At 65.8% G+C, this 12,236-nt stretch overlaps 1 protein-coding gene across 1 annotated transcript in view; it reads left to right on the top strand.

Annotated features, from left to right (window-relative positions):
- Positions 1-9,663, top strand: part of KCNC3 (potassium voltage-gated channel subfamily C member 3) — a 31,132-nt gene extending 21,469 nt beyond the window's left edge. The window contains 1 exon segment of the mRNA XM_078850018.1: positions 8,044-9,663. Coding sequence (XP_078706144.1) covers positions 8,044-8,384 — 341 coding nt within the window. The 3' untranslated portion in view covers positions 8,385-9,663.
- Positions 9,664-12,236: the final 2,573 nt, after the last annotated feature.

Below are 12,236 nucleotides of genomic sequence, written 5' to 3'. Positions count from 1 at the left end.
GGAAACAGGGTGTCGGCCATTCTCTGTGTCCAGCCCCCTGCACACACCTGCCCTCTAGGGCTCTGCAAGGATCATACACCCTTACCCCACCCCCTAGATACTCAAGAACTGCATAGGGGAAACTGAGGCGCCCCCACACTATTCAGAGGAAACATTAAGAACAGTCCCGCTTCAGGGTGTAGCGGGGGTTGGTGCAGGGGGGTGAAGCAGGGGTGCAGTGGATACGGTGCAGTGGGGGGAAAGTGCAGTGAGGATGGTTTGGGAGAAGGTGCACTGGGGGTGCAGTGGGCTGATGGCCCAGGGGAAGGTGCAATGGGGTTGCAGTGAGGGGAAGGTGGAGGGGGGGGTTGCAGCAGGGGTGCAGTGAGGATGGTTCGGAGTGAGGGGTCCATATAGGGATGGCTCGGGGGAGGGGGTGCCGTGGTGGCGCAGTGAGGATGGTTTGGGGGGAAGGTGCTGTGGGGGATGCAGCGGGGGGAGTCTTGGGGGGGTCCAGTGGGACGACGCACACAGCAGACGCGTTGGGGGGGGGGCACGTCGGGCGGCGGGTCCCTTCCCCTCCCCTCCCCCGCCAGCGCCTCCTCCTCACGTGGCGTCTCTGTCTGTTTATCTCCCCCCCACATCGCCGCCCGGGCCCCCCGCCCCCCCCGCCCGGGCCCCCCCGTAGCCGCGCTCCGCTTGCCGCCCCCGGACGCCGCCCCCTGGTGCCTGCCTGGCGTCAATGCCGCGCCCGCCTCCTGGAGCCAGCACTAGAAGGCAGGGCGTGCTGGGAACGGGTGAGTAGCCCCCCCTGCCCTGCCCCCCCGCTGCACCCCTCCCATCCCCCCCCGAAGCCCTGCACCCCATCCCACCGCTCCCTGCACCCCCCCATCCTCCCGCTGCCCCCCTGCCCTGCCCCTCCACTGCATCCCGCTTCCCCCCATCCCCCCCGCAGCCCTGCACCCCCGTCCCACCCTTCCCTGCACCCCCCCATTGTCCCGCTGCCCTGCCTCCCTGCTGCACCCCCCTTCCCCCTCCCATCCCCCCACCGCAGCCCTGCACCCCCCCTCCTCCTGCTGCACCCCCCCGCATGGACCCGCCCCAGCACCTCGCCAGGCCCCCTCCGTCATCTCAGCCACATCTTACCACACAGCTGCCCCTGCCCTGCCCCGCCCCGCGCACCCCTCAGCCCCCACATCTGCCCAGCCGGGAACAAGCCCCCTCCCCATCCTTCATGTGTGGCTAAAGACACAGCCAGGCCTCGCTGGCCGCCAGGACTCCTGGGTCCCATCCTGGCTCTGGGAGGGGAGTGGGGTCTCCTGGGACACCCCCCCGCCGTGCAGCCCCAACCCCCTCCCCCACCTGATACCCCCTCCCCACTTCCTCCTGATTGTCTGACTCCCTCACACACACACCAAAGCCCCAGCCATCCCCTCAGACCCGTTCCTGTGGGTCCTGCCAAAACTCAGCCACTCGGGGCACAGAATTTCCAGGGTGGGGGAAGGGGGAGTGGCGAGAGACACTGGCCCTTTAACTGAGCCCTGGGGTGCGGGTGGGGGTGGGGGGGTTGGTGCTTCCCCAGGCCCCGCCCCTCTACTCCCAGGCCCTGCCCCTGGCTCCCAGGCCCCGCCCCTTAACCATAGGCCCCCCCTCCCCCGGCTCTCAGGCTCCGCCCCCTTCCCGGGACATTCCGCAAGCCCTGCCCCTGCTTCCCTAGACCACTCCCCCCGCCCCCCAGAATCTCAGAAGCCCCGCCCCCGGCCAAGGACTCCCCCCCACACATCCCGAGCGTTCCCCCCCCCCCGTCCATTGCTTTTTACCTGTTGCTTTTGCTCAGCCCCATCTCCATCTCCAAGGCAAATATGGGGCCAGCCCCCAGTGGGTGAATACAAGGGGTCCCTGCCTTGGGTTGGGGGGTGCTGGGGTCTCCCAGGGACGATGCCTGGAACCCCTCATTATAGTACAAGGAGTCAGCTCTGGCCCAGACCGCGGGGGACCCCTGCAGCCTGGCAGCCCCCTCAGGGTTGCTCTCACTGGGGTGAGCCCCTCAGCTTCCCGCCCCCTTGGGACCCCCCCTCAGAGCCTGCACCTCCCCTCCCCAGGTCAGGCCGGGAGCACCCTGCAGCAAGTGCCCCAGGATGGGCCCCAGGGGCAGACGGACCCCCCCAGCGGGAGCCGGGCCCCCCAGCTCCGGGCTCGGGAGTGACTTGGGGAGCGGTGGGAGCGGGGAGGGGTTGGGGGTCTGGGCAGCGCGGAGAGTCCTGGGTTAGCGCCGGGAACAGAAATTACAGCCAAGGCCGGCTGGGTCGGGCCTGAGCCCCCTGACCCCTTAGTACCAGTGCCCTCAGCAGCCCCACACGGAGCAACCCCCCCAGCCCCTCCCAGCCCTTTGTCCTCCAGCTGGTCGCACCCGGCCAGCTCCCTGCCCAGGGGGCAGCCAAGGGCGTTAGCTGCTGGGTGCCAATGGGCCAGGCAAAGGGAGGGGCCATTGTCTTGTGGGCCCCACCCTGGGCATGGCAGGGCCTGGCCCCAGCAAGCCGGCCCTGGGTCTGTGCAGCAAGAAAGGAGCCTCTTCCCCCGCCCCCCACCATGACCACGCAGTATGTGGGGAAACTGAGGCACACGCAGTCATCAAACAAAATATTATCCCAAGCCTGAAGGGAGACAAGGCTGGAGGCCAGGACCAAGGGCAGGTCACATGGGTGGTGCCAGGTCTCCATATTCCTCCTGGCGGGGTCGGAGCTGGGGTTGGAGGCACCTGCTTATACCAGAGCATCTCACGGGTGGGGGGCAAGAGACGGGGTGCTGGGAATGGGGGTGGCACGGGCTAGGAGGTGCAGAGGCTAGTGGGGGAGATAGGAGGAGGGGTACATGGGGGTGAGGGGTGGGTTTCAGGGCCAGGGGGTTCAGGGAATGGGGAGACAGTGGGGGGGGGCACAAGTGGGGGGTGCTCAGGACTCCCCTCGTATTCACCCCGGGCTGCCCCAATATTTGACCCCCCCCAATTAACGCCCCATTTCATACGTCTTGTAGGGTTCGCCCAGTGCCCCTGTAACGCCCCGGCTGCGTCAGCCAGGTACGTACCCTGCCCCGGCGCCCCGCGGGGCACCAACACCCCCCCCCAAAACCTCATCTCTCTCCCCCCACCACAGCAGCCACCGTCACCACTCCAAGCAGAGCAGTGCCTCCCCCTCGCCTGTGACCCCCGACACACCCCACCAACCCAGGGCGCCCGCACTGACCGCCCGCCCCCGCTGTCCACGCAGGCTCCTGGGCCCCTTCCCTCTGTGTGCGCGGGCAAGAACCTGGCTCTGGTGAGGGGCACAGAGGCTGGGTATACGGGGACCCCTAGCACCTGGCTCTGGGGCGGAGCGCAGGGGGCCAATTATATGGGGACCCCTCCTCCAGCTCTGAGATTCGGCTGGCGCTGGGGTGGGGTACGGGGGATGGTTATAAGGGGACCCCTCACCCGGCTGGGTATATGGTGACCCTCTCGCCTGGCACTGAGATGTGGCTGGCTCTGGGGTAGGGCGAAGGGACTGGGGTTATACCGGGACCCCTCGACGGGGCCTGAGATGCGGCTGGCTCTGGGGTGGGGCTTCATGGCTGCGTATACAGGGACCCTGCCCAGGAGTATGGGACAGGAAGTGTAGGGGAATCTGGTCTCCTGCCAACAGAGCTGGTTACAGGGGCGGGATTTTGGGGCCAGGCATGAGCTGGAAATGGAGGCCCCCCCCCACACACACCCACTGGCCCAGCATCCTGGGGTAGGATTAGTGGGATGGCCCAGTAGGACACGTGTTACACGCCCCACGGCTGTGACACACGTGGCCCCTTGCGTGCATCACAGGGCACCCCCCCAAATCCCAAGTACCTGCGCCGGCTGGCACCCCGCAAACACACCCCACCTGTACCAGGTAACACACCCTCACACGCCGCCCGGGCCCTGCATGCACCCGCGGGAGATGCCGCAAGCACACGCGTGTGAGGCGGGTGGAGAACACGCACAGCCTGTGTGTCAGACATACACATAAGTCCAGGCCCTGGACACACACTCATGTACACGCATGTGTGGATGGACATGCGTGTGTGCAGTCTCATACATGCATGAGACCTGTGTTCATAGCCAGACACTCACATGCGAATCACAAGCCAACCCCGGCACACGACGGGTTCCCTCCCCGGCTCTGGGAGGGGAGTGGGGTCTAGTGGTTAGAGCAGTGGGGGCTGGGAGCCAGGACTCCTGGGTTCCATCCCTGGCTCTGGGAGGGGAGTAGGGTCTAGTGGTTAGAGCAGTGGGGGCTGGGAGCCAGGACTCCTGGGTTCCATCCCTGGCTCTGGGAGGGGAGTAGGGTCTAGTGGTTAGAGCAGTGGGGGCTGGGAGCCAGGACTCCTGGGTTCTCTCCCCAGAACTGCCATGCTCAAAGCTAAGCTGGTGCCCCTAACCCACCCCTGCCTCCAGGGATGCTGCTAAGCCCAGGGTCCAGCTGCTGGGTGGGCTGAGAGGTTCGGGGTGGGGACCCCAAGCACCCTTAGGGGCGGGGTGGAGGGGGTGAGGGGAGAAAGGGGAAGAGTTACCAAGCCTGCACTGGGCTGCTCCCAGATCAGAGCCGGGGGCCCGTGCACCCTGGTATCCCCTGGCACCCCTGCCCCCCCATGCCTCACTCGGAGACCGGCACTGGCATGAGTGGGGTTGGGGGTGGGGAAGGGGTACAGAGCTCATGGGAGCTGGGGGAGGATATTTGCAATTTGGGGGATGCCCAGGGATGGGGGTGATGGGAGCTGGATTGGGGGTGCTGGGGGTGAGTCAGTGGAGGTGACTGGGGGATGAATAGGTATGTGGGATGCTGTGGCTTTTTTGGGGGGTGGCCTGGTGTCACGGCGTCCCCGGGCGATGCTCTGGAACTGCCTCCTACGACCCAGCCAGGACTTGGGGGACCCTCCTCTCTCGGAGCTGCTGTCCCCCAGAGCAAGACCCTGCCCCAACTTCCCTCTTCCTGGGGCTGACCCCGGAGCCTCCAGCCTCCCCTGCCCCACCCCGCGCTTCCCGCAGCGACTCCACACAGGGGTGGGGTCCTGGGAGCGCCAGAGGGTCCTGCCCCCCGACTCCGCAGTCAGACAGGACTTTCAGCCAGCCGGGGACACATTAGCCAACAGGAGCATGGTCTAAACTAGAGCTGGTAGGTACAGAGACCAGGACCCCTCAGTCAGGTCCGTTTTGGGGGGCCAGGAGGCCTGAGCCCGATCTGGGCCTCCCTCCATTTCCCCAGCCAGCCCCAAACTGAGACTCTCCCGCCCTCCTCCGGCCGTTGTCTCTGTCCCGGGCCAGGAGGCCACCTGATCCCTTTGTTCTCCAGCCCCTTCAGTTGGCACCTTGCTGCGGGGGGGCCCAGGCCATCAGCTGCCAGGAGACGGGGTCTCGGCCATTCTCTGTGCAGACCCCATCACACTGGCCCTCTAGGGTTCTGCGACAATCACACCCCCTTATCCCCCCACCTAGATTCTTAAGAACTGCCTAGGGGAAACTGAGGCACTCACACCCTATTCAGAGAGAACATTAAGAACAGTCCCACTTTGCCACAACTAGGTGTTGCGGGGGGGGAAGAGGGGTCCTGTGGGCCAGAGGCTGCCTCGGGTGTGGGGTGCTGTGGATTAGAGGGTGCTGTGAGTTGGGGGTGCTCAGGGCATGGGGCAAAGTGGGAGTGTGAGTCCGTGACAAGGTGTAGTGCTGTGGGTTGGGGGATAACAGGGTGGGAGTGTCACGGAGTCCCTGGGCGATGCTCTGGATCTGCTCCCCATGAAGCCAGGCAGGACTCTGGGGCAGTCGCCTTCCTGTGAGCAGCCTGTCTGCAGGACACACAGCTCCCCCGGCTCCACCTTCCTGGGCCTGACCTCGGAGCCTCCAGCCTCCTCTGCCCCTCCGTGCGCTTCCCCCAGCGAGTCCGCTCAGGCGGGGCTCCTGGGGAAGCCAGAGGGGTCCTGCCCCCCAACTCCGCAGTCAGACGTGACTCTCAGCCAGCCAGTAAAACAGAAGGTTTATTAGACGACAGGAACATGGTCTAACACAGAGCTTGCAGGTGCAGAGAACGGGACCCCTCAGCTGGGTCCATTTTGGGGGGCAGGGAGCCAGACAACCACGTCTGCCCTTCACTCCATGTCCCAGCCAGCCCCAAACTGAAACTCCCTCCAGCCCCCCCCCCTCCTCTGGGCTTTGTCCCTTTCCCGGGCCAGGTGGTCACCTGATTCCTTTGTTCTCCAACCCTTTAGCTCTCACCTTGCAGGGGGGAAGGGCCCAGGCCATCAGTGGCCAGGAAACAGGGTGTCGGCCATTCTCTGTGTCCAGCCCCCTGCACACACCTGCCCTCTAGGGCTCTGCAACGATCATACACCCTTATCCCACCACCTAGATACTTAAGAACTGCCTAGGGGAAACTGAGGCACCCCCATACTATTCAGAGGAAACATTAAGAACAGTCCCACTTCGTCACAGGGAGTTGCTGTGGGTCGGGGGGCCGTGGGTTGGGGGATAACAGGGTGGTGGTTTCTGTGGGTCGGGGGCGATGTGGGTTGGGGGATAACAGGGTGGTGGTTTCTGTGGGTCGGGGGTGCCATGGGTTGGGGGATAACAGGCTGGAGGTTGCCATGGGTCGGGGTGCCGTGGGTCGGGAGATAGGCTGGGGGTTTCCATGTATCGGGGGTGCAGTGGGTCAGAGGATAACAGGGTGGGGGTTGCTGTGGGTCAGGGGTGCCATGGGTTGGGGGATAACAGGCTGGTGGTTTCCGTGGGTTGGGGGTGCTGTGGGTCAGGGGACAACAGGCCTGGGGTTTCCATGGCTCGGGGGATAACACACTGGTGGTTTCCGTGGGTTGGGGAACAACAGGCTGGAGGTTGCCATGGGTCGGGGGTGCCGTGGGTCGGGGGGTGCCGTGGGTCGGGGGTGCCGTGGGTCGGGGGAGAACAGGCCGGGGGTTGCCGTGGGTCGGGGGTGCCGTGGGTCGGGGGAGAACAGGCCTGGGGGTGCCGTGGGTCGGGGGTGCCGTGGGTCGGGGGAGAACAGGCCTGGGGGTGCCGTGGGTCGGGGGTGCCGTGGGTCGGGGGAGAACAGGCCTGGGGGTGCCGTGGGTCGGGGGTGCCGTGGGTCGGGGGAGAACAGGCCTGGGGGTGCCGTGGGTCGGGGGTGCCGTGGGTCGGGGGAGAACAGGCCTGGGGGTGCCGTGGGTCGGGGGTGCCGTGGGTCGGGGGAGAACAGGCCTGGGGGTGCCGTGGGTCGGGGGTGCCGTGGGTCGGGGGAGAACAGGCCTGGGGTTGCCGTGGGTCGGGGGTGCCGTGGGTCGGGGGAGAACAGGCCTGGGGTTGCCGTGGGTCGGGGGTGCCGTGGGTCGGGGGAGAACAGGCCTGGGGTTGCCGTGGGTCGGGGGTGCCGTGGGTCGGGGGAGAACAGGCCTGGGGTTGCCGTGGGTCGGGGGTGCCGTGGGTCGGGGGAGAACAGGCCTGGGGGTGCCGTGGGTCGGGGGTGCCGTGGGTCGGGGGAGAACAGGCCTGGGGGTGCCGTGGGTCGGGGGTGCCGTGGGTCGGGGGAGAACAGGCCTGGGGGTGCCGTGGGTCGGGGGTGCCGTGGGTCGGGGGAGAACAGGCCGGGGGTTGCCGTGGGTCGGGGGTGCCGTGGGTCGGGGGAGAACAGGCCGGGGGTTGCCGTGGGTCGGGGGTGCCGTGGGTCGGGGGAGAACAGGCCTGGGGTTGCCGTGGGTCGGGGGTGCCGTGGGTCGGGGGAGAACAGGCCTGGGGTTGCCGTGGGTCGGGGGTGCCGTGGGTCGGGGGAGAACAGGCCTGGGGGTGCCGTGGGTCGGGGGTGCCGTGGGTCGGGGGAGAACAGGCCTGGGGTTGCCGTGGGTCGGGGGTGCCGTGGGTCGGGGGAGAACAGGCCGGGGGTTGCCGTGGGTCGGGGGTGCCGTGGGTCGGGGGAGAACAGGCCTGGGGGTGCCGTGGGTCGGGGGGGCGGGTGCCTCGCCCCCCACTCACCTCCCCTCTCTCTCTCTCTCTCCCCCCACCGGTGCCCCCCGAAGGTTATGAGAAGTCCCGGAGTCTGAACAGCATCGCGGGGCTGCGCCTCTCGCCCCGCCCCCAGCCCCCTGGGCTCGCCCGGTGCCCCCCGGCGCCCCCGCCCCCCGCTCCCCTCCATCCTATAGCCCGGGGGCCGCGGACTCCGCCCCCCCCCGACTTTTTAAGCAAAAAAGAAGAACAAGCAAAAGAACAAGGCAGAAGAGAGGAGGCGTCGCCGGGGGCAACCGGGGGGCTTCGTCGCCAGGGGCAACCGGGGGGCTTCGTCGCCAGGGGCAACGTGGGTCCCGTCCCCCCTTCGGCTTCTACAGGACACGCTACACGGCACTTTCTGGAACATCCATGAGTTACGCCCCGGACCCCTCCTGGAGCAGGACGCCTGGGTCCCTCCGGGGAGGGGCCTGGCCTGGGGCTGGGGGGGTAGAGTTTATATTTTTTGGCAGGAGGGAGGTTTGCTCTGAGAATCCAAATACTGTGCGGGGGGGTCAGCAAGGGACAGAGACGGGGGGTCCCGGAGCCCCCTGCCCCACGCTGCACCTCTGGGTCCTTCAGTCCATTCCCTCCAGCTGTATCTGTCTGTCTGTGCTCATCAACACCCCTCCGGCTGTCTGTCTGTCCCCGGACACCTCCCTCCGGCTGTCTGTCCCCATACACCCCGCTCCAACTGTCTGTCTGTCCCTGTACGCTCCCCTCCGACTGTCTGTCTGTCCCCGGACACCCCCCCTCTGGCTGTCTGTCCCCATACACCCCTCTCCATCTGTCTGTCTGTCCCTTTACGCTCCCTCTGACTATCTGCCCCTATACACACCCCTCCGACTGTCTGTCTGTCCTCATCAACACCCCTCCATCTGTCTGTCTGTCTCCGGACACCCCCCTCCGGCTGTCTGTCCCCGTACACACCGCTCCATCTGTCTGTCTGTCCCTGTACGCTCCCTCTGACTATCTGCCCCTATACACACCCCTCCGACTGTCTGTCTGTCCTCATCAACACCCCTCCATCTGTCTGTCTGTCTCCGGACACCCCCCTCCGGTTGTCTGTCCCCATACACACCGCTCCATCTGTCTGTCTGTCCCTGTACGCTCCCTCTGACTATCTGCCCCTATACACACCCCTCCGACTGTCTGTCTGTCCTCATCAACACCCCTCCATCTGTCTGTCTGTCTCCGGACACCCCCCTCCGGCTGTCTGTCCCCGTACACACCGCTCCATCTGTCTGTCTGTCCCTGTACGCTCCCTCTGACTATCTGCCCCTATACACACCCCTCCGACTGTCTGTCTGTCCTCATCAACACCCCTCCATCTGTCTGTCTGTCTCCGGACACCCCCCTCCGGTTGTCTGTCCCCATACACACCGCTCCATCTGTCTGTCTGTCCCTGTACACTCCCTCTGACTATCTGCCCCTATACACACCCCTCCGACTGTCTGTCTGTCCTCATCAACACCCCTCCATCTGTCTGTCTGTCTCCGGACACCCCCCTCCGGTTGTCTGTCCCCATACACACCGCTCCATCTGTCTGTCTGTCCCTGTACGCTCCCTCTGACTATCTGCCCCTATACACACCCCTCCGACTGTCTGTCTGTCCTCATCAACACCCCTCCATCTGTCTGTCTGTCTCCGGACACCCCCCCTCCGGTTGTCTGTCCCCATACACACCGCTCCATCTGTCTGTCTGTCCCTGTACGCTCCCTCTGACTATCTGCCCCTATACACACCCCTCCGACTGTCTGTCTGTCCTCATCAACACCCCTCCATCTGTCTGTCTGTCTCCGGACACCCCCCTCCGGTTGTCTGTCCCCATACACACCGCTCCATCTGTCTGTCTGTCCCTGTACGCTCCCTCTGACTATCTGCCCCTATACACACCCCTCCGACTGTCTGTCTGTCCTCATCAACACCCCTCCATCTGTCTGTCTGTCCCCGGACACACCGCTCCAACTGTTTGTCTCCATACACCCCCCTCCAGCTGTCTGTCCTCATCAACACCCCTCCAGCTGTCTGTCTGTCCTCATCAACACCTCTCCGACTGTCTGTCTGTCTGTCCCCATACACATTCCTCTGACTGTCTGTCTTCATCAGCACCCCTCTGACTGTCTATCCTCATTAACCCCCTCCAACTGTCTGTCTGTGTGTCTCCATGGCTGGCTGTCTATCCCTGTACACCCCACTCCGACTGTCAGTCTGTCTGTCCTCATAACCCGCCTCCGACTGTCTGTCTGTCCTCATTAACCGCCCTCTGGCTATCTGTCCCCATACACCCCCCTCCGACTCTCTGTCCCCGTACACTCCTCTGCGGCTGTCTGTCTGTCCTCATCAACCCCCCCTCCAGCTGTCTCCATCCACATCCCTACGTCTCTCTGTCCCCAGACACACCCCTCCAGCTGTCTGTCTGTCCCCATACACACCCCATCCCCCTGTCTGCCCCCATATGCACCGTTCCGTCCGTCCACCCCTGTGTGCGCCTGTCTGTCTGTCTGTCTGTTCCCCCCCCCATCCGGTTTCTGGACTCACAGACTCTGCTCCTTTGAGGGACCCCCCCCCCACTGCCGGACCCCCCGCCCGCTTGGTTCTCTCCTGCATGGATCTTCCATGGATCACACAAGCAATAAGCTACATGCTGGCCTCTCCGGCTGCACGCCGCCGGGCCCGGGACGCAGGCACTTCGCGGACCGTCGGGTCGGACGGACGGACGGACGGAGGAGCGCCGGTGAGGGGGGGGGGGCAGCCGGCTCCCACCTTCCTCCTCCTCTTCCTCCCCTGCCTGGCTCCCGGCTGCCCCGGGGTCATGCCCCCCGTCCTGGCGCGGCCCGTCACTGTGATCCCCACCCCGGCTGCGCCCCGGGGCCCGTACCAGTGGAACCGAGGGGCCCCAGCGGCCGGAGGTGGGGACCGGCGTGTGGGGGGGGGGTCCCCCCCCTGCGGGAGCAGGATCGGGACCGGACCCCCCACCCCCGCCCGGAGCTGATCTCCAAGTTGCATTGTGCCAGCCAGCATGTGTCTGCATGTGAATCCGCTCGTGTTATATGCAAAACTCCCCTCCCCGCGCCCCCCCCCCCCGGCCTGAGGGGGGGGAGGGCACTGGACCTCCCCCAGCCCTGGGTCTCCTCCCCTTTAGCGCCCAGTTTGCCCTCCTCCGCTGCGGGAAGGGGGGATAGCGAGAGGGGACACGGTGGGGGGGGGGGACTGTGGGGGGCCATTGGAGGTGGGGGCACAGCTCTGCCCCCCCATGTGACCCTGCTCTTCCTCACTCAGTTCCCCCCCCACCGGAGACCCCCACAACCTCCACCTACGCAAACTAGGCCTCAAAGTGGTTGGAGCCCCCCCACCCCCGCAGCAGCTGCATGGCCTAGGGCTGGGGAGAGTCTGCCCCCCCCCGATATGTCACCCCCCACCCCTTTGCAGGGTGGACAACCCCCCCACCAGGAAATTCATCTGTCACACTATGCAACATCACCCCGTCTGAGCCGGGGGGCGGGGTCTCCTGGGGGGGGAGCCCCCTCAATTCCAGCCCCTTCCCGCCATTGCTCTGAGAGACCCCCCCGACCCCCCCACCGGTCTCTTGCCCCCCCCCCAGCAGATACCAGAAGCTTCTTATGCAACAATTCCTATGCAAAAGTTAGCGGGGGCAGGGGGGGGTCTGGCTTTGCTCCCACCCCAGAGAAGCGGATGGGGGGGGGGAAGGCTGGGGGGAGGGGATTCCCCTGTAGTGCTGCCCCCACCCCACCCCTGTCCCTGCCCACTGCTGAGGGCAGCTAATGGGTCATATTGACCGAAGGGCCCCCCCCCCTCAGCCTGGCTGGCTTCCCCCCCCCCCCGGCTCCGAGCCCCGCCACCAGGGTGGGGAATGTGGGTGCCTCGCCCAGCCCCTCATGTGGGGGGAGATGCTACTTAAAGGGGGGGGCAAGGCCTGTCTACCGCCTCCCCCAGGTGCATGGTATGGGGGGGTCCAAATAATTTAAAATAAGCCTCCTCATAAACACTTGCCCCCCCCCCCCGTGTCTGACCCTCCTCATCCATTGCTGGGGTGGGGGGGCTAATCTTTTTCTGTGGTTTCCCCCCCCACACACACACACATATCGCACTTTAAACACCCCCCCTTGGGAATGTCAGCTCCTCGCTTCATATATTGGTGGGGGTTATAGGTCACCCCCCTGGCCTTGTGGAGCTGCCCCCCCCCATTGCACTGAGCCGGGGGGGA

Source organism: Lepidochelys kempii, chromosome 23, assembly GCF_965140285.1.
Source record: "Lepidochelys kempii isolate rLepKem1 chromosome 23, rLepKem1.hap1, whole genome shotgun sequence".
Lineage (NCBI taxonomy): Eukaryota > Metazoa > Chordata > Testudines > Cheloniidae > Lepidochelys > Lepidochelys kempii.
The sequence above is the reverse complement of the archived record's forward strand: the minus strand, read 5'-3'. Positions and strand labels throughout refer to the sequence as shown.